The following is a 23,090-nucleotide window of genomic DNA, read 5'->3' on the forward strand; positions in this document are numbered from 1 at the left end:
TCTACTCGTCACACGGTTATAATGTGATGACATCATTGTATGCTATATGAATATCTAAATTTTAATAATAGTGAAATTTTCAATGGATAAAAAGGGTGTAATAAAATGTATACCTTATTTTGTGAACATTATGGAGATTTCTTAAAATAATTCATTTATGATGTAATGAATTGTTCAATATTTCGATAGTTATTCTACTCAGTATAACAACTAGGAGGGTAAAAAAGTTTCATATTTGTAAACAGTTGTATAAAAATGCTTCTCTAAAAAAAATTGGTCTGCTTAATTAGCGTAAAAAGACACTTTTAAGACTGTTACTTATATCTTAAACTAGATTTATAATTAGCTATGCATATAATTTTTCACGAACATTTATTTAATCCGAAAAACTTTTAATGAGTATAATGGTCAAAACTATTTGTCAAAATTTATTATTTTTTTTATTTTTTTTAACAAAATATTTCCAAAGTCGTATTTTTTTTTGAATTTATTGATTTCCTACAGAAATTGTTCTGATGTTTTCCACTTGAATAATATAAATCATATCTCGTGTCATGTAGTTCAATGACCTACAAGGAAAGTATCCCGACGTGTGACCTCCGATTTTTTTGTGGCTGATATATGTTATTCTACTTTAAATTTGTTCACCGTTTTAAGATCGGCACTATATTTATTGGAAACATAAATGACTGAAACAGTATCACAATATAAAGCGCAAGCACCTAATTTTTCTGAATAAGAGTATATTTTTAAACGGGCTTGAGCTGTTGTGTAGGCTACTATGACAACATTTGTAGTATGGTGTAACTCAAGAGTGTCTTCTTTCTGTACTTATGACACATGCAAAATATCATTATTAACGCAGTGTAAGCATGTAAAATCGATCCCGGGATTTGTCAGTAATTCCATAAGCGTAACACGATTATTTACTATTTCAGTTTGGGTAAGATTTTCACGCTGCCTAAATTTACCCCATAACGAATTTAGAAATAATTTTGCAACTGATCGCAAACCGGGATTATGTATTATTTTTTCCCTTTCTAATTTAATGCCTTCAGCTTTTTCATAATTTTCTAGATATAATTTTTGTTGAACAGGATTATTTTCACATTGTTTTGGCCAGCCACTTGCTTCTTGTTTAATTTTTAGGAAGGTGTTAATATTATCACACGCTCAGCTATATCATTATGATAACAGTTACCCTGATTAAGTCGATCACCCCGATTAGTGAGGTGATCGACCTGACGGAAAGTGTTGATCAGTATCGATTATAAATACATTAAAATAAATATAAGAAAATATAAATGTGAGTGCTCAGGCACCACATATATACCCTGTTGAACGTATTCTATTTGTAGTAGCCCGTGTTAATTCTAAACATTGATCAAATGTTTCGCCTGGACGACGTTGTTGATCTCTATTTACGTGATAACATATTTGTATATCCATGCCAATTACACCCATGGAAATACAATCCAATTTTTTCTTGACTTTCTGGATTATGATAATAACCGTTGTCTAAAGTACCACAAGGTAGCCGGATCTCTTTACGTCGTGCTGCATGATCTACAATGTGTCCACGCTTTTTCTCCTGGAATATTAACCATGGAATCGCTATAGATGAGTGATTGGATGACCACCGATATGCACCGCGCGGCAGTAAAATGTCAATTCCATTAGATTTTGAAAATTTTTTTCTAAAAGTTTTTGAGCATGGTGATGCTAATCTACAACATCTAAAGAAGGAACAAACGTCACCATTCAAGTATTATATCTCTGATATGAATGAGGGGAAAAACCTTTACTTATCCCGCTGTCAAAACTAAATACTTCAGGCAGAGCTCTAAAAAGCATTTGTGAATAATTTAAACTATCTAAAAATGTCACATTATTTGTTGTCATGACAACAATCTTATTCTGATTTAAAATAAGATTTGGAATATGTTTTTTTGTTTTCTATCAAATAAAGAAGAATAAAATGTGCATCAAAACTACGAGCATTATAGGCAATACATATTTTTTTAGTACCATATTTAAATGTTTGAATGGCTGAATCTACAAGATTACCAATCGGGTAGTCATGGAATACATATTCGCGTTTACCACAAAAAGCACAGGTTTGTAGTAAATTATTATTTCCAGCACAAAACACGGCTACTTTCTGAACAACACAAAGATTAGGGATATGTAATATTGTCATTTTATCACCTTTAACATGATTGTGTTATTGTGTTTCGAAATCATAAAATTAAAGTACTACTTTTTGAGGCAGTGTTGGTTTAAGTAGACTCATATAACAGCGATGATTTATTGGCCGGTTATAATTACTAATACGGCAAAAAGATTCGTTACAGACATGCTGTTTTCTTTCAGATGGACTGTATATTTTTAAATCAAAACATTTTTCACAAATTTGTACTAGATTACAAATAGTTAAATCTTTATCTTTGCCCTTAAGTAAAGCAGACTTTTTTAATAGATGTTTATCATAGCAGCTATCACTTACAAAATATCTGTTACACGCATTACAGATTCGTTGTTTTATAGTTTTACAAACAGCAGGTTAAATTGTTACAATTTATTCTTATGCAAACATTTATGTAACAAATTGTACTATGATAATAAAATGTCAACGAGAATATTTTTCACCTTATCCCTACACGTTTTGAGATTTTAATTTTTTCATTAATTATAGGCTGCTTTCTTCGCCAACTGTTAATGTTTTCGCGGTACTACCTCAACCATATTACGCTTCTTGTCTATGTCAATAACATGGGAGCATTTATGTCGGTTTGAAAGTAGAAGGTGCTATTGCTGCTATAAAAATTCATTTTTGAATAGGATGGTAGCGCGTTTCTTTTAGTAATAATGCTTTGGATACAAATATTTTTTCATTTTTGGGTGTGTAGAATTCTTAAGGAATAACTTCAGAAAATTATCATTATTAAATTCAGACCATTTATTATCAACAAGCGAAAAATTTAGTTGAAAAAATAAATCAACAATAACTTATATGAAAATATAGTGATGGTCTTTTCGCTAAATATATAATAATATAAAGTTGATCTGTTATTAACAGATTTGACATGTATTCTTTGTGATGATACTGTGGTAGACTGACCTGCGAATCTTCGTAGACTTGTTTCGTCCCAAATTGATCTTCCAAAGTCAAGAGTTATTGCGAAAACGGGCCAGTTGTGATTATTGGAAAATAATGATTGATAGAGCTCTCTCTATACGTCTATCTTCAGCGGAAGAGAACGAGTGCCGCGAATTAGGCTAATTAAAAGGACATCTGTCCTAATGTTTCTAACTAGGCTGGTCACGTGATTAGGCGATGAACGATTCAATCGTACTTTGAAAGAACGAATGTTGCAAGAAAACATCAGAGAAGCCTAAATGTAGTGTCGGTGATCTTATTTATATCAGTAAGGCAAAAGTAGCTTCCACGAAAGGATGTACAAGTGGCTGGAGCAAAAAAATTTCAAAAATTATTCGTATATTAATGGTTCGTCAACCACCCGCTTAAATACTTCAAGATCTTAATCATCAAGATATCGACGGTGTTTTCTATGCAAAAAAACTACCAAAAGTTGGTCAAGAATCGAAACAGCAAAAATAAAAATGGCCTTACAAAAAGACGAGTTTCATATAACATTACCCAGTAATAGTAGCATGCTTTGCTTTCCTGATAACACCACAACTCACTTCATTACACAGTTATCCCATCCTCTCAAACTAACTAGAGAATGGGGTATATCACTAAAAGTAAGCATTCCAATGAATTTTTTTCATCATGCTGTCCGTTTACCCCCGGCTATGTATCAAAGACTTGATTATCTGATCGCGGAGCTGAATAAGCTCTTTCATATCAGCGAGCATATAAAATGGGCTCTGAATCCAGGTGGCTATATACAGGGTACAGTAGTTTGCGCAGACAGCTGTAACAAGGCTCACCTAGTTTAACTGTCACCATATTTTTAATGAATTCTTAGATTTCTAATTCTAGATTTGCATCGGCAGTTTTTTAGAGGATTTATTTAAGTCTGCACTGCTTTTCCTTAAAAGTGGTGTGAAAATTTTAGATAATGAACCTTTGAAATAAGGTTTGAGTATTGTTGATGATGTCCTTGATAATAGTCTATCATTCAAAGAATCTGTTCGAGCTCGTTTATGAGAGTCTAGACAGAATTAAAAACGAAAAGCCATAGAAAAAATTATTAACTGGATGAGCGGCTTGGGCTATATACCACTAGGTTCATCACCAAATCAACAGTTGCTCCATAACAGTCGCTCAGAGAACACTCGTTTTCAAAAGAGAAGAAAACGCTTTGTTAAAAAAAGCAAAAAAATAGGGCCGTAAAGGAAAAAGAGATAAAGCGAAGCCCCTAAGATTAACAGAAAAAAGGTAAAGAAAACAGAAAAGATCAAGAAACAATTTTGTAAAAAATTATGATCTGTAGGAGACATATTTCAATAATCATAACGGCATTTTCTCATGTTCATTTTTGTGAGTGTACAAAAACAGAACTAGAATTTCTTTCTATTTCACTTACACGAATAAATATTGAGGGTTCTCGATGGATGTTCTATAAACCGATTATATTATTTACAGATAATTTGCCTATTGAATTTGTTGTACAAGGCCAAGGAGATGAATGTATTGCGCGTACTATGTTAAATTTCGAAGTCAGATTACATCTCGTAAGGCATTACAGGCTGATCTTGTAAAACGACGTCAGATATTAATGTTGGCCCTATAAATAATTTCATGCATTCTATGCTTAATTAAGTTGATGACTATTTCAATCAAAAATGTGTGTCACCGCTTAATAATTTATATGCTTATAGAGTGTAGGCCCCCGGGTTTACATAGATGTTTCTGTCCTTTAAGATATATCGCGTAACACGGGGGCAGATTATAGTTCGTCGTGCTCTATTTCGTACTGCTCTATATAGTAGTCTGAATATGGGCACTCCGAACACGCCGAGCACGAGACGCGCTAGCCACCGCTAACCAAAGCGGATAAAGTTGGTACTACGGGAGGCCACATTCCAAGCCCTGTGCCTGGGGCTCCAAAGTCAAAATATGACATGTAGGACTGGGTACAACTGGCCAATTGAGGTCGGACTCGTAGTGGTATGTTGTAAGGCCTCGGGCTTGTTACGTGTATCCCTGTGCCTATTTCAAGGTGCAAGTATACGCGTCCCGGGAAACGCCATCGCGAAGAGAGTAGAGTTATAATTTCCCAGAGTTATGCCCTAGTAGGCGAGGTACTCAATTTCCGTCCTTCGGACGGGGGAAGCAAGGATGCTTATAGAGTATACATCGAAAAATTTTTGAATTATAGTCGTTATGCGAAAAATTCTCACCTGAGTACTGTTGGATAGTCTCAAGACACTCCCGGTAAAATGGATGGTGTTACAGATGAAAATGAAGGCTTGAAAAAACGGTGTAGATATTTATCATGTGGAACACCTTCGATTTACTTGGCCACCTACATTGTGATGTATTCAATCAAGAGCGTTTGTTTAGTAAACAGTGTTCAAACAAGGCTATGTTTAACAAAATCTCGAGATTCATTTCGTTTAATAAATGCTTCTGCTGTTAAATGCAAAGTTGGAATAATGGAAGATCCTCTAATAATGAGTTGCATAAAGATATCCCCGAGTACTTTGCTTTCATATGCCCGGGTTTTTACAAAAACTACAGCTAAATATTCTTTAACACGTGTGGAAGTAAAGGCTGTTTCTATACATAGTGGTGTTAATAACAAACCATTGACAATGCTATTCTGGGGCAATTACTACGACGAATAATCATAGATTTTGTTAATAACGTTACTTTTGACGGCGATTGAAAATTTCCATTCCGAGATGACATCGGCTGCTGTGGAGTGCCACCAATTATTCTAGAACACCTTAGAAGACTTAAAGAGCATTGTCAATACTTCCGCCACGCCGTCAAACATCTACAACAGTCAGATTCTTAAGTGTGCGGCCAATGTTGTATCATGTTTGTGCATACTATGTCTATTAATTATCCACTTAGTGACTTTTTATTTTGCTTTAGGAGAAAACATTCCAAAAACGATGAAATTGCAGTTAAATATCATAAGACTCTTATGAAAAGGAAACGCTAAAAATATAATAAAAATATATTTATGAGTGAAGGGCTTGAATTTAATCAAATATACTTGAGTAAAAATAAAATCATATTTTAAGTAAAATAATAACTTAATAAAGCAATATTCAACTATTTTTGTTGTCTATCTTTAAGTACCTTATGTCATTTGAAATAAAAAAATGTTTAATTACGTTTGTCATCATGCCGTGTTGCTAAGCAACGGTGACAGAGAAGAAAGACTAGTATAGAAGTTCAATCCAAATGGAGAGTTAAAACGTGAGTTAGAGACTCGTCAAAAAAACAGGAGATGGCGTTGCTATGAAAAGCAGCGCTCAAGACTGCGTCGAGGCGGAGCAAAACTAAACGCGGGAATGGTAGGGAGGAAAAAACTAGTGGTAGGATTTTAAAACGCACTCTATGCTTTAAAATGTCTTCTCAATGTATGTATTTATAAAGGCTATTGTTTGAAGGGATAATCCGTCATAAACCTTCATTTCATTTGAAACTCAAACCGAAGTTGAGGTGGAATTTCACCTAAAATAAAAAAATACCCTTCTTTTACTGTTCCGTAGGGCAAGCCCACTTAAAACTTTAAATTTTATTTTACTTTCATAGAAAAATAATAGGTCGGTAGCTCAGAGGTAAGTTCTCTAACTAAGAATCTTCTGGTGACTGGTTCAAATCTCGTCGGTTTTTTTTATTTATTAATTAAATAATAATACTTATTATAATTTTTTTTGGAAATTCGGGTGGCCTTTTTTCCCTTAATAATTCGATATTCGATGAATATTGATGAAATTATCTTAAATTACAATTAAATGGATTCACCGATTATATATTGTTTATAACAATAACGATTTTTTATAAAACAAAAAACTAAAAGATGACGAAATTACGGATTTCAATTCATGAGAAGTTCGTTGTCGGGGTACAACGTAAGCCTAGACCAAATTTTTTTTTACAATTATTCTTATCTTAAGGTTATAAAGTTTCGAGTCAAAGAATAATCGAAGCATGTTGCATCACGTTTAATTTCATATCTTTATTTATTCATCATAATTGTTACATAAATCATCTTATACATTTTATGAATTTTACTTTTGAACAATTTGTTGACAAAAAAATTTACAATTATAATTATAATGTTTTTTTTAGCAATTAATTTTTAAGATTATGATATAAAAACTAGTTAATGACAGTATCTAACAGTTACAGTTAATAAACAATCACATTACATTATCGATATTAGTAAAACTATGATGAGATTGAATGAGATTCTCGCTACTCTAGATACGGAAAAAATGCTTAAAATTATAATACATTTTTTATAAATCTGTGACAAATTTATAGGAAAAAAACGTGAGAATGGAAATCAAGTTCTATATTATGCTAGAGGATAATGCTTAAAGTTATAATCCTAAAAATCCAAATACAAGTTACTTCTATAATTGGGTAATCATACAGTTACTTGATACTATAGTTTTTAGTAATTACGAATCACTTAACTATGAAAAAGAAAAGGATCTTCCTCTTTTAAAGATAATCAATGTCTTGCTACTCCGAAACATTTAACAAAATAATGATACAATATTTAAAATGTTAAAAGACGAAGAATTACTCCCTGATTATGACATCACCATCCAATTTATTAGCTCCAATGGTGATATTCTATTTCACAAAGACATAATAAATAACTTTACAGTACAGATTATACACTAAGAAAAATTGAAATACTTATTTTTATCATGTCTTACTGCCCTACTACACCTTAAAACGCCTCAACTATTTCGAAAGAGTTGAAGTTTTCAGTCAGGGTTACTAACAATTTTGAAAGTGTATAACATTGGTATTGGAACAATAATAAAAGGATCATTTCAAATATTGATAATTTCATCTGTCTATGCTTGGCTAGTACCCGATAATACAAATAATTCAATTATTAATAAATTTTTTATATTACAAAATAAATTTTACTTCGTGATAACTTCCTCTTATACCTCTTACAAATTTATTATATACAAGTTTATTTATAAAACGTCTTATCAGGTACTACTCAGTGGACACCACGTGAAGGTGATAGACAATGTCCACCGGGAGGGGATTGTCCCACACAAAAAAAATATATTCAAACAATCTAATTGACTACATGACTATGTTTTTATATAATCAATTATATAAGGTATAACTATATTTTGAAAATGTACATCTTTCTCGTATGGGAGAAAAGGATGAAAGAAAAGTAAAGGACGGATAATGATAGGAGTACAGGGAAGGTTTGCACATCTACTTAAAGTAAGCGACTGAAAAATCAAATTTATAATTTTTTTTAAAACTGCTAATTTGTTAACCATGCATTACTTTTCTTAACTTTGCCAGAGGTTTATTTGTAGAATCAATGAGTGGTCTCTTTTTCAAAGGTGCATGATTTTTATTTAACCACTTGAGATTATAAAAAATGTGCATTCGTACGAAATGGTTGATAATATAATCACGATGATAATAGCATGCGCCTTCGACTTTCCAAAACTGATTGTGTTTATGTTTTACATTTTTTTCAATTCGTTCTTTCGAAATTTGCGAAATATTCATCAGGTGAGAGACCTCTGGAAATAAGCGATTAAATGAATCATAAGCTGTCATAATCACATGAGAAAATTCATCAGTTGGTACATTCAAATTACCAAAATATCCCCCGTCAAAAGTTTCGTATGCTTTATTAAATATTAACAATTCGTTTTCATTATCTAATTTCTCAGAATGTTTACTCAATGTCATCATACAATCATAGCAGTTATATTTTTTCAGACATTTATAAACTAAATAGCCTGCAATATATTTCATCGCACAATTTTCCAGAGATGGCGCATCAAAATCTATATCTTCATCAGAATCTTCATTATCATTACTGTTATCAATATGATATAAATTATTATTTTCAACTTCATCTACAATCTTATTATTCTGAGTTGTAATTTCTGAAGGACGATCAGTAGGCCTGATAGTTAATGACATACTATTGTCATCATCTTCAATACAATTTGATCCTTTGGAAGGGGCTATCAATCCTGCAACGATACTGTACTGAATGTTTTGTCTGAATTGCATTGCAGACGAATTATAATTATTTCCTGTGCGCCGACGTATATATGCAAACAGCATATTCCCAAGTATTCAGCCTATCAAGGTTCTCTTCGAGGCATTTTTTTACTTGTGGTGAACTGTTTGACAACCCACGGCATAATGGATTTTTATCGCGTTTAAACAGTCGAAAATATCGTTCATCTTTTTGCAAAATTCGGCAGTGGCAAGGTATGTGCGATGACGTAAATTGTTTGTCTGATTTCCTGTTTTCAAAGCAGCAGAAACAGACATACTGAACACTTGGGTTGCTAGTTTCACCTTTATCTTTTCAAAGTTATTGGGCTGAACATGTTGCGATGTTAATTTAGGAGCCGATCGACATCCATTACTTTTTTCATATTTAAAAAGTTCAACAATAGGAGCCCATGATACTCGCTCACCTCTAATTAACAATCATTCTCAATCAAACGATTTCTGACTGATTTAATCAGGTGGCAAATATCATAGTTGAAATAAATTCTGTTATTACAAATAATGGTAAATGGCTTTGACTCTGTTATTTCTAATAACGATACTACTCTTTGGTTTGCAGGCCCCTGATCGCAAACCATCGACCGAATATTAATTCCCGAATAGAAACATGTGGTCACACATGATTTATTCAATGTTAATAAATCATTAGCCCCAATTGTGGTGTGTGGAAGAAAATAAGCTATTGGTAGCTTCCATGAAAATCTTAAGCCTCTTATCATAAAGACTAGAGCATATTTTGCAAATTCTTTCTTTCTTCCCAATTCACCAAGATCATGGAAGCCTTCTATATAATCATTTTTCGAGTTAAAATCGAGTTCCTGTTTAATGCTCATCCCACACTAGAACTGCATCCCGTTCAGTGGGGCACATTATTTCGGCTTTCTCTTTTATTCTGTAAAATAAATTTTCATTCAATCCTGAAGATAAATCTAAATTGTTTATCTATCCCCGAATTGTATTAACACAAGGAAATGATAGTTTTTTCTCGTCACGTAGAAAATTGTATGCCTTGAGAGATACGTAGTATAGAAATGTTGAAAATTTTTGGTCTTCAAGACTCCATCCTTTTTTTACCATAACGGAATGTTCAAGTTGCATTCTTAAAAATTCAAATGGATTTTTATCTAAAAATAATGCTGCATCGCTCAATACAGTATGAACGGTTACGCGACGAGTTTTTTAGGCGCGTTTTAAATTTTTAATCATTTTTTGAGCATCACATAATTTTTTCTTCAAAATTGCTTTTTGTTTTATCAACCTATTAATATATTCACTACGACGGGAATGACTGTAAGTATTGCTTGAAGAGACATTTTTGGAAACAGAATCGGTTTGGGTGGATACTTCTTTATGGTATCTTCTAATCGAAGGGACAGCAAGATTTTTCACGCACTCGTCAGTTGTACACACCGAGTCATTATCAAAAAGTTTTAGTAGTGTGGTTTCTTTCAAACATTTGCGATGCATATCTTTGTAATCGGTCTTATCAAAATAATAAGAACAAATTTGCTTACCTTGTAGTTGACTAGCAGATAGGTCCATCAGGTTGTCATTACCGCAGCGCACTATCCATTCTAAGGCCCTATAATTTATATAAATCATGGATTAATGATCAGTTGACAAGTCGTATCAACACGGATATGTTACAATAAACTGTAAAGAAAAGGGAAATTTTATATTACGATAATGAGTGTTTATATGTTTTTGAAGACTTCATTGCAATAAAAAAGGTCCACACGACCAACTTCCCAGTGGAAAAAATGAAAAAACAATTCAAATAGAACCCGTTTCCATTCTTCATAACAAATAGAATTGTTATAAACGAAATGAGTCTGTTTTTATTCATTTGATATGGTTAGTTACTTTATTTCAGTAAAAGAAAAAATTGTGCGTTAGAAGAATTCGAATATACCTCATAGATCCTTTTATTCATTATTTATAACAAATTTCATTGTTATACACGAAAAAAGTATGTTTTCATTTATGGCATACGATTGGTAACATTTTTTTAGTAAACGAAAAAATTATGCGTAAACAGTACTCATATATATAGAAAGGGTCCCTATTTTTATTGTTTATAACAATTTAAAACTTATCATTTAAATATTACTATGATCAATAATCACTTGTTAGTAACAATGTTCAATTGTTATGAACACAATTCCATATTATTGACAATTATTATTGACTATTATAGCGTCTTTAAAGCTGTTTTAATGCAAATAATGTAAATGTAATTGTAATATTAATATTATAAATATAAAATTTCAACGAAACTGTTACCTGTTATCAGGTGAAAATCGATCAAAGGTCAGATCCGGTCTTTTATATGGAGAATTGGTACAGCCTCGATACACGCACAACGCACGAGAAGCCATTGTTTGTACACGTTTGATTACACTAATCACTTATAAACTACTTAGACACTAGCTTATACACTAATTACTTACTAATCACTTATTAACTAATCACTCATATACTATTTATTTGCTAATGAACAACGTAGGATATATTCACTAATAAAGAATTTAGTGGTTATTCACTAATAAATTATGCTTAATTAATTGTATAATCGCAGAGGCGAATAATTAGGAATTTTCTTAAAATTGCTCGAAATAGCAGCAGTTGAGTTGATGAATTGTTCAACTTTTTAAATTGATTTAAAAAATTTTTGTGAGTTTAAACACTGGCATAAAGACGTATGCGTCATGCGTTAAGAGGGGCAGCCATACAGATATTTAATTGGTGCAAAACATAAATAAGTATAAGACAAGTGAGAAGTGGTTGAATTGCATTATTATCAACATTCTCATTCTGCAAAACTTTACTGTATCTATACAAATGACTTCTCCCCATCTATTCAGTAATCCCAAGTTCCAATATCTTAGAAATCATTTTCAATTTGTGACCTGTAAGATAAAAGTTATCATCAAAAAATAAAAAATAAATATGATTTGTTGCCACCTTTTTAAGAATTATATTCAATACCCAAACGAAAGATGCTAAGAAAATAAGTAAATGAAAAAAAGAAGCGAAAATTATGGAATAAATAATTAATTTATACTTACACTTTTCATAATTACTATCATCGAATCTAATCATCAATACAATTTGAATTACCATAAACCACTGTTTCAGGTAGTGTTCTACAGCAATAAGAATTATAATTCTTCTGGAAATAACCATTCAAAGTGTAAACTATAATTACAAATCAACTAATAAAATGTAATTAAAGGTACAAATTCTAAAAATTGAATTGCGATTTATTTGTCATTCATCACATTGAAATAAATCATAACCGCATAGATGTGAAGACATATTTTCTTAATGTTCACAACGTACAGAAAATATGATCAAGTATAATAGAAACTTGAGTCAGAAGAAAGAAATTAATAATCACTTTTCTTTGCGTGTGGGTTTGGGTACCTTTAAGTTGAGTTGAACCATCTTCGGCAGGCATTGGGATGCCACAAGTTTATGACGGATTATCCTTTTTTACCACTACCGCCGTAAACACTTGTTAGGAAAAATAATGCATAAATTTTTATTATAAAAGAAAATAACTCAATTTTGTATGTGACACATTACTATTTATTTTATCACTTCTAACGCTGCAATTTAAACTCGGCTAACACCTAATCGGGATAACAAGCATAGGGAACTGGGCTAACAACAGTTAGCCATAATACTTTTTAATATTCATAATAACATTTATAATGTTATTATGATATCAATTAAAAATATACAGTACCGGATATAAATGCTGTGTGATTTTCTATAAAACGGTATAGGGAAATCACATGTATAACCTTTAAAAAATTAAACAGCATTTATGTCCGGTACTGAATAAATGTGCAATTAAAAATAAGTTCTATGTAATATTTTTAATATAATTATCATAATTTATTTTAAGAACAAAAAATAGAAGTTAGGAATTTTAGTTTAAATTTCATTCTACTCCCTTTTTTACGCATGCGTTGTAAAATTTAGGGGCATGTCTACGGTCGATTTTCCGAAGCGACAACTACCGGTCAGATAACATAAGTTCCAGGGTTTACCGACATGTTATCCGAAACTTCGTCCGGACTTTTAACCCAAGATTGGACTTCTATGCTAGTCTCTCTTCTCTGACGGTGATAAACATCGCCGTGTGATACACGTGGTTCATAGCATCAAACATGTATCTATCTCTTTTTATGTCTTTATTAGATGCTGTGCTGTTTTGCTCTCACTTGGACAATTCACGGCTCAACTGCCACGCCTGTAGCTGAAAGGGTGTTGGAGCATACATACTCTGCGCGTAGTAGCCGTAAATGTAAAAACAAGTTCATGCGCAGCTTCCTGTGGTTTTATTTTTTCAGGTAGCGGGCTGGAGCAACAGGCCCCCCGTGCGTAGGCCTTGTTTGGGCAAGACTCAAGGCTTGAAACAGTACTCAGTCAGCCCCTCCACTTTTACTTTCGAGCGTGGTAGCACTGCGGTTGCTTACAGTAGATCGGCCGAGAGTCATACCACCGTAGTGAACTGCTAGATGGCTCGTCATAGCCCGTCACTAAGCATTGTAAGACCTCGACGTTGCGAGGCAGTGAATGAACAATTTCTTGGCTGGCGTGGCTAGCAGTGAAGGATCTGAAGCTTCGGTTTGTTTTGGGTGTCTCGTCGTACTTACAAGCCCCGTTGAATCGAAGGCGTCACGATACCTGGAGGAGCTTTCGTAAGCAACGTCATCTTTACACAATTCTTCTGTCGTTCCTTAATCTATTTTCCGGTGTGTATGGTATGGGTGTAAGAAAGTGAGTAAACGTCTATTTAACGTACTTTTAACCTGGTACCAGTACGCGTTATTGAGGACTTGTCCTTTATCCTCGCTGAGGAGGTTCTTTGTTTTAAAACTTTAGATGCGTCGAGAACGTTCTCACGAGTAATATTTGATTATTGATTAATTTACTCTATTCGTTATTATCAATAATTATCGATGAAATTAATATTCATATGTTAATAATTTAATTCGTTTTTAGCAATTAGTAAACAACTGATTCATTGAAATAATTCATTGGTTTCAATAAAAATTTATTTTTCTTCTCATAAATAAAATCTTTTGTTAAATTTATTTGCTTCTTGTGAAGCTTATTTGTGTCCACGGAATTTTTTTCGCGATTTTTGAGTAATAAAGCTAACCAGCTTTTTCCAGGTATCTCGTTTTGGGGCCTAAAAACGAGTGGCGTCCACAAGTAGGATTTGTGATTAATTAATTTTTGTTGGATGAATTGGCACCTACACGGTCGGGGATTGAGGTAACTTGCCCTGACCGCGATAGCATTGCAAGGTTCACTTTCCGAGATTTTGTAAGAGACGAAGGAGAAAGATCACGTGAGTGATGATGGCGGCTCCGGAGCTCGACTTCCAACATTGCTGTAACCATGGAAATATAAGAGCAACGTCAGGAGTTTCCAGGTGGACTTGATAACGTCGAGTTCTTTAGCCCTTATCACTGAAATTGTCTGTCTGCCTGTACATTTGTTATTTTCCAAAGTATCATATGGTTTTTGTTTAATGTGTATGTTTTTAAAGTTTTTCATTCATTTTCACGGGTTGTCCTCCATCTGAAGGTGTGCAGCCGCGGCCATCTACATTATTTTATGTTGTAGACAGAGAGGTTATATTTTAATAACAAAAATAACGCAGTTCCTTGCGTTTTTGACAATTTATGACAAAATTAATATTTTGTAACTAAATATTATTATAGCTTATCATTTAGAATTTAGTCTTCGAAACGTCCGGTCAACGAATGCCCCATATCACCATTGTTTAAACTTTTGACTTATGCTGTGCGTATCAGTTTGTGGTCGTGTATGTGTACACATACACATATGTCCGTTAACTGTTATTTATGGGAAAATTTATAATCCAAAATTTACGCGGAGTATTAGGAGAGCATGAAGACGAAAAGGTATCCATTAGCCGCGCGCTCCAAAAACCCTACTCTACCGGCCTGAAGACCCCAGTCTGCCTCGCTCTAGCAGTGGGCGAATAACCTCGCCATTTGGTATTTATAACCTTAATTTACTCCCAAAATATTGAACACATAAAAATTCTGTAAAGACATTAGGTTTTATTTTGATGGAGTGACCTATTTTCATGTTGAAAACCCCTTTGTTATCAGAGGATCCATCCATTATTCTTCTAAAACTACATAAATGTTCGTTCAGGCACTTAATTCACATGCGTGCACAATGGCCATCGCCTGCTGCACGAATATGTGCGTTGGACATAAGCGTGTTGATGAAAATGCGTTACACGTAAATATGAATGTATAAGTATTTTTAGTTAGTTTTTTTTGTTTTATCAAATAGACCTCGTTTTCTGTTGTTTATCACCAATTAAATTGCTATAAACAGAAGGAGTAACATAGTTGGTCACATTTTTTTGGCAAACGAACGAAATACGCGTTAGAAGAACCAAAATATGTTGCATAGAACCTGTTTTCAACTTTTTATAATAAATTCAATCGATATAAACAATTTACATGATTAAAAAGTAGCCTATATCCTTTCTAATAACACCCTCTACCGAGAGTACTGTGGACAGACAGACAGACACCAGAAATTTATAAAGAAGAATAGATTTTCCAGTCAGCGCTGTTTTTTACGTTCATCAATCAATTAATTCAAATATTTATCGAATCTTATTTGACGATCAAATTTATACAAAAATGAACTAACTTTAGAATATTATTAATTCAATACTCATGAAAAACGAAAAGATTGTTTACAAAAGATGTTCTCCTACAATCTGATCTTAATCTTACTTTGTCGACAATTGACCGATGGATCGATCCTTTCGTTTTTATCAAGTCAAATGGGATATAATTCTGTTCAGATAGCCTATCTATTTTAGAAATATCTAAAAATATTCACACGGCACACAAACATTCTTTTTATAAATTTTATTGCTTTTTGCCACGTGACTTTTTTAAAAGCAATAAAATTTATTTAAATATTTATCCTCAACTGATTTTTGAAGTCTTTAACACCTTTTTACCTAAAATACATTAAAGAATTTTCTAGGAAATATACATAGACATTACAATATTTAAATAGCATGGTCCATAACAAGTTAAACTTGTGCAGAGAAAGTACGTGTATTTATTATTTCGCAAACATCTAAAGCAGAGGAGAGTAAGAGCAGATAGAGAAAAGAAGGTGTTAAAAATGAATGTTTAACACATATAACTTGCACCATGATTCCCAATGTACGCAGCTTTGAAGCCACACTTTTGCAAAACATATCTACTTTTTCCTCTATGCAGGAATCCTTATCGTTTTGTAATTAAATTACAAGCCATCCAAACGACAATTTAGTTCTTTTTCCCTAAAAGTTAATTCAAATATGCACTACTCCATGTAATCATTGGATACCGAGAACCATTATAACTGTAGAAATACAACCACTATATAATGTTGGATAATAGTTTCTTTATTGGTTTTCCCTCATATTGTATGTTATTGATCATGAGTATTATTTAATTATAGGAACGTTAAGGCCACCCGGTTTGATTGGAGGAAGTAAACCAAAAGTTGCTACTCCCACGGTTGTAGCCAAAATTGAGCAATATAAACGAGAGAATCCAACAATTTTTGCATGGGAAATACGGGAACGATTGATCGCCGAAGGTTAGTAAGTTTTTATTATATACATTCATCAAGTTCTTTATTTTGAGACCGTCTATTTTTAATTCAAAATAAAATTTGTAATTTCTTTTATTGCAATTATTATTGATAGGCGCAATACAAGAATAATGATTTGAAAATATAACAATAATTTACTAGCTTTTGTTTTTTCTTTATAATATTTAAAAAAAAAAACATTTTTAAAAACATAAAAAATTACCTAGTTTTCCCCATTAATCTGCCCCGCCTCCCCTGCACTTAGCCACGGGGCCATTGTACTGGGTCCAAGCTTGTGGTAAAGGCGGTCTTAGGTGGGTTGGTACAGCCCGGCCTCGTAGCAAAATTGCAGAAGCCTGTCCGTCCCGACCGTCTCAAGGATGGGTGCGTCGGTCTCAAGGTTCCCTAACAGGCGCTGCCTGGGTTCCCTTAGCCCCGAGCATTCCCTTATCATGTGGAGAGGCGTCTCTTCCTCCTCACCACACCACCGGCACGCGGATTCCTCTCCGCGTCCCAGCATCTTCATATGGCGTCGAGTTAGCCAGTGCCCTGTGACGGTGCCCACGGCCACTCTTAGCCTTCTTTTATCCAGTTCGATCAGGTCCCTACTCACTTGAGTTGTGGGTTTCCTGATGAACGCTCTGGTGTGCCTCATCCCCGAGGTCTCCGCCCAGTAGCTGGTGAATCTTTTGTGCAGCCACTTGTCCCCCAGCGCCTTTACAAGTTCCCCGGGAGCGTTTATCTCCACTGGGCCCCTGTCACCTCCGCCGCTGGCGCCAATACGGGCCAGCCTGTCAGCTTCGGTGTTGCCGCGTATACCGCAGTGACTTGGTACCTTTAGCAGCTTCAGTTTGTTGCGGCATGCCGCTTGTTTTAGTACCCTTCTGCAGTGGTCCACGAGTTTTGAACAGGTAGCCACTTGCGAAAGAGCCGTTAAGGCAGCATAGCTGTCACTGCAGATATAGATATGCTGCCCAGTGCAATCTCTTTTGGTTATATGCATAGCGCATAACAGGATTGCGTACACCTCTGCCTGGAACACGGAAGCGTCCTGGCCCAGGGTGTAGGATTCCTCCACCCGTGGTCCCCCGCACCAGATTCCGGCTCCGGCCTCTCCCCCCTTACACTTCGCCCCATCCACGTACCAGACAGGCCCCTTGGGAGTAAGCGATTCCTCGCCTTCCTCCAGCCAGGTCCGTCTGTCCATGAAGATGACTTCGTATCCGGGTGAGAATTCTAGCTTCCTGGGGCAGCGATCGACCTTTTTGCCACTGAGTCCCGTAGGGTCCTCCGGGCCCAGAATCGCCGCATGCCCAGCTCGAAAGCTCGTCCACTGTCTATGGCTCCTCAAGCGGATGGCCGCCCTCTTCGCTAGCACCTCCACCATCAGTTCCGGCGGAGGGATGCTCAGTAGGCAGCCCATAGCTAGGGTTGGGGTCGTCCTCAGGGCTCCCGTTATACCTAGCAGTGCCGCTCTATAGACTTTATTTAGTTGCTTCCTGCAGGCGTTCCTCCTGACGGAGGTCCACCATACTATGGAGGCGTAGGTTAGTTGGGGAATGACAACAGCTGTGTACAGCCATTTTATTGTTTTCGGCTTCAGTCCCCATGTAGCGCTGAACATTCTTCTGCAGGTCCAGAAGGTAGCCGTGGCCTTCTTGACCTGTTTGTCCACATGTGCCCTCCAGTGGAGCTTCCTATCTAAGGTTACTCCAAGGTAGCACACTGTTTCCGAACATTTCAGCTGTTTGCCAAAGATGGAGGGAGGCCTGAACTCAGTCCTCCTTCCTCTTGTGAACAGAACCAGTTCAGTTTTGCTCGGGTTAACCCTGAGCCCTCGAACCTGGCACCATCTCTCAACGACGTTGAGGGCCGTCTGCATTCTGAGCGACAGACTACCCAAATCGTCGCCTGTGACCGTGATGGCCACGTCATCAGCGTAGCCTTGAACGCTGAAGCCCGCCTTTTTCAGGTTCGTAAGAAGTTCGTCCACCACCAGGGTCCACAGCAGGGGAGATAGAACACCTCCCTGCGGGCAGCCCCTGGCCACTGCAGCTCGAACCTCTGTACCTCCTAAGTAGGCGATGGCCGTTCTACTGGCGAGCAAGTTCATGATCCATCGTGCAAGCGTGACGTCTGCTCCGAAGTTCTGAACTGCCTCACCCATAGTTTTGAAGGGTGTGTTATCAAACGCCCCTTCGATGTCTAAAAAGACCCCAATTGCCGACCTGCCTGTCTCCAGGGCTCTCTCCAGGCCTCCTACGAGGTCATGGAGGGCAGTCTCTACAGACTTGCCACTTTGGTAGGCGTGTTGTGCTGAGCACAAGGGCCTGGTGCACAATGCGCTCTCTTTAAGGTAACAGTCCACAAGCCGCTCCAGCGTTTTTAGGACGAAGGAGGTTAGACTTATGGGCCTGTAGGCCTTTGCTTGGTCATAGCGGTCCTTCCCCAAATTACCTAGTTTGCAGAATATAATTTTTTTTTTTTAAATAATGACTTATTACAGAGTTACAAATTAATTATATTCCACATCAGTAAATTACCTAGTTTACTGATGTGGAATATAATTAATTTGTAACTCTGTAATAAGTCATTATTTAAAAAAAATTATATTCTGCACGAAAAACTTATCATTTACGTAAAAAATAGAAAAATTTATGTCAGTTCGAGTAAAACATCTAATATGGTCTTTAGTCCCGCACAAATAGTCAATGTTCTTTACAAGTAATATTCAAAAAAATGTCGTAATATTTTTTGAAAAAATTTTTTTACAATTATTTTCAAGATCGGACTTTACAAGTTTTGTGCAGGATGATTCGTATCAAAAATGCCCTCTACTATCTTTCCATTATGAAAATACTTACAGTGATTAGGGAATAAATGGAAAGTTCGTCGTCGAACACAAAGTATTCCCACAACCTTTTTTGGAATTTTATCAACATGTCTATCTGGGGTAATCTCAGAAACGGCTAAAACCATTTAGATTTAGCTTTGTAGACGTAAAAACGGGTGAAAACGTTACAATTGAATCATCTTAATAATCTAGATTAAATCTCAATCGAGGCTGACGATAATGTCTTAAGAAAAACTCGGTTTCTCACTCTAAGGCAATAATGCCTGTTTTTTTTAGCTCACGAAGGACTTTTCTTATCCTCCCATAAGTAACCGGCGGAAAAATTTCCTCGAATTAATATCATGTGGCAACGCCCGAAAAAACGCTATACATGAAGAGAAACTTTAAACTTAACCTAAACAATTGTTGTTGAAAACATTATAAATTACTGAAACTGATAAGAGAAAAATAACAGAGATGTACCGAATAATTTACGAGAGTGTAATTGTCGGCTAACAAGGGAGGTATATTACCCGACAAGTCGCATCGAATTTCTTTACATCTAATATAAGTTATTGAGAATAAAATGTCAAGCCACATGCATGTTTAAGAGTCTATTTTTCTACGTGTATATGGATAGAATTGGTTATGGTTGACTCCAAAATATAGATTAAAAATTGGGCCAAGCCAATTCATCTGAAAAAACTCAATAACTTCAATTATCGAAAAATAATTTACAACAGACAATTAAATTACTACTTATTGTTAACGAATTAAAGAATGAGTAAAGTCTTACAACCTTTTTTTGCATTTTATGTGCAGTTATAAAATAATCATAAATTCATTTGACTTTTCATTATAGATAACAATTTATTAGCATTTTTTTCGTAGATGAAAATTCGATTGAAATCAATGACAAATGTTTTACAATCAAATAACTTTAACTAAAGTTCTGGAATGTTTCTTCATCTTAACTGTAATATTTTGAACTGAACTTAATAACTTAACCAAATCACGAGAGTAATGTAAGAGGAGAAGATTAACTATGTTTCATTCCATTACTTTAAAATTTATCAAACTACCAAAATAAACCCCATAAAAATCAGACTCAATACGACTTACAGGAGCAGTAGAGGATACTTAGGTGTCGTAATCTGGTCTCGACTTGTTTCGGGATGGACTGGAACCTCTTTTTAGGTCTAGGAAACTTCTTTCCGTCTCCAATACCTCCACGATGTTAACTGCATTTTATCTTCCCTCTTGACTTGATCAGCAATGCCAATCTCCGAAAACTCTACTCATGATAATTGATCCTCCAAAAGTCTACTGTTGCTCTTCGAGCTCCAAAACTTTACTTCACTCTCCATCTGCCAAACTACTTTTCTTCTTTTCAATCTCCAAACTCCGACTCTCCCTTCTTCCAGCTTCAAAATCTTACTCATTGCTCCTTTCCAATTATATAATTCCTTAGTTTTTTTTTCTATCCAATATTATAAGAATTTTTTGATGTGTGTTCTAGACTTGGTCATGGAATGTCAATCCATAGGGCTAGAACGTTATCCAGCATGAACCATCTAACGGGTGGCACGTTTCGTTTGGCCCGCTACTCTATGTTAGCGATTTACTTCTCTAATTATAAGTTCTCAACCCACAAATGTTCGTCTTTCTCTTCTTCTAGCCCCTCTTCATCCTGTTAAGTCTTTAATACTACTTCAAACTAACGTAAAATCACTCAACCTTGCCTACTCTCTTTAAAAGAACCTTTTATTATTAGCTTCCAATATTTAATAAAATACTACTAATAATGAGTCAGGTGACTTGCCTAGAATACTGGGTTGGTAACTTTGTGTTGTTAAGTTGGTACGGGCGAGCTTATAGTCAGGAGACATGAGAAAGAACTCTATATACTATTAGTAAAGTACAGAAAAAAGTTCGATACATGGCATTAATTTTCTCGTTTTATCGCGGTCCATTTAATTTTATTGTGTTTCTCATTTTTTTCTATTTTTAATGTGTTATGTTAATTAAAATGTTAAACTGCATAATTTATCGTAAATAATTATCATTGTACATATAACACTTTTTTGCAACATATTATATACGTACTGTTAATGTATACTACTACTAGCAGATTCCTGCCACTTTGTCCGCGTAATGTGAATAATCACGTTGGGAAAACTTGAATATATCAGTTAGTTCGTATTATTCATTGTTTATCAGAAATTCAATTGTTAGTAACTGTTGAGAAAATCTCAACTTGTGAATTTAACCTAACCGTTTAAGGATAGGGATGATTGTGCCGGAACAGAGCAAACGGAAGTCAGGTTTTATAAAAAATAAAGTATCTTTATTTAAAGCACTAACAGGTACACTAAATACACTGACAACTTTGTGTTATTAACTAGGAAGACTGAATGTCGCTCCAAATCACTGAATGTCTATTTTAAAATACTGAATCTGAATTGAATGTCCAAAATATACACAACTTGGTGTGTTCGGTATTATTGACCTCCCACACGAGCTCAGCACGCTTCTCAAGTTGAGCAAGAATGTGATTGTGCACGTGGCGTTAGCCTATCAATGCAATGCAAATGAATCTTGATGAAATGTCGTGAATTACAACGAAATGTCTTGAAATATTACTTGATTCTAGTTTTAGAATGAAGCTTGAAGGGCTCTGATAATTTACAATAGCACTAGTACTGATGATTGACTCAAACTTTTAAGATTTGTTAAGAATGAATAAGAATGGCGTGTACATGTGAACGAGAACAGTAAAAAAATGGCGACAGGAACTTCATTAGTCAAAAGGGACACTGAAAATTCGTCAAATGATTGACTAAATTAAGAATTATTGATTATTTGGTCGATTGGTTATCGACCCAGTCCCAAGATGGCCGCCTAAGTTCCTGTCAGCTGGCAAATTCAAACTGAGAATTAATTAATTCTCAACAGTAACAAATAAAGTATAATTTTACACATTTTACGTGGTTTGTAACTGAAATTTGGCAAAAAAAAAATTTTCCGTTGAAAAAGGTCAAACATATTGAATAGATTCGGTTTTCCACTGTTTACAACAAATTTAATAGCTATAAATAATTTACATTAATACTATTATCTTCTGCACAATGCTCTTCCCATGTCTGCAAAATTTGGTGACAATCGGATTAGCCGTTCCAGAGTAATATGAGATCTAAACACTAGGAGTATTTTTGATTTAATATGGTATACAGTTTGAAAAAAAAGAAATTTTTTCTCACACGGCCCCGTTGCTTTTTTAACTTGATGAAAAATCACCGGTGTCTAAGACTTCAGAAACGAATGTATAATTTACTGCATTATGTCGCGACT

At 34.8% G+C, this 23,090-nt stretch overlaps 1 protein-coding gene across 2 annotated transcripts in view; it reads left to right on the top strand.

Annotated features, from left to right (window-relative positions):
• LOC118071107 (phosphatidylinositol 3-kinase 2-like) overlaps positions 1-23,090 on the top strand; it is a 187,913-nt gene that overhangs the window by 64,582 nt on the left and 100,241 nt on the right. For both annotated transcript variants that reach the window (XM_035090061.1, XM_035090062.1), the window contains exon 3: positions 16,772-16,912. In XM_035090061.1, coding sequence (XP_034945952.1) covers positions 16,772-16,912 — 141 coding nt within the window. The remainder of the gene's footprint in view (positions 1-16,771; positions 16,913-23,090) is intronic.

The sequence above is a fragment of the Chelonus insularis genome, unplaced genomic scaffold (genome assembly GCF_013357705.1).
Source record: "Chelonus insularis isolate UGA/USDA-ARS -01 unplaced genomic scaffold, ASM1335770v1 contig_74_pilon, whole genome shotgun sequence".
In the NCBI taxonomy this organism is placed as follows: Eukaryota; Metazoa; Arthropoda; class Insecta; order Hymenoptera; family Braconidae; genus Chelonus; species Chelonus insularis.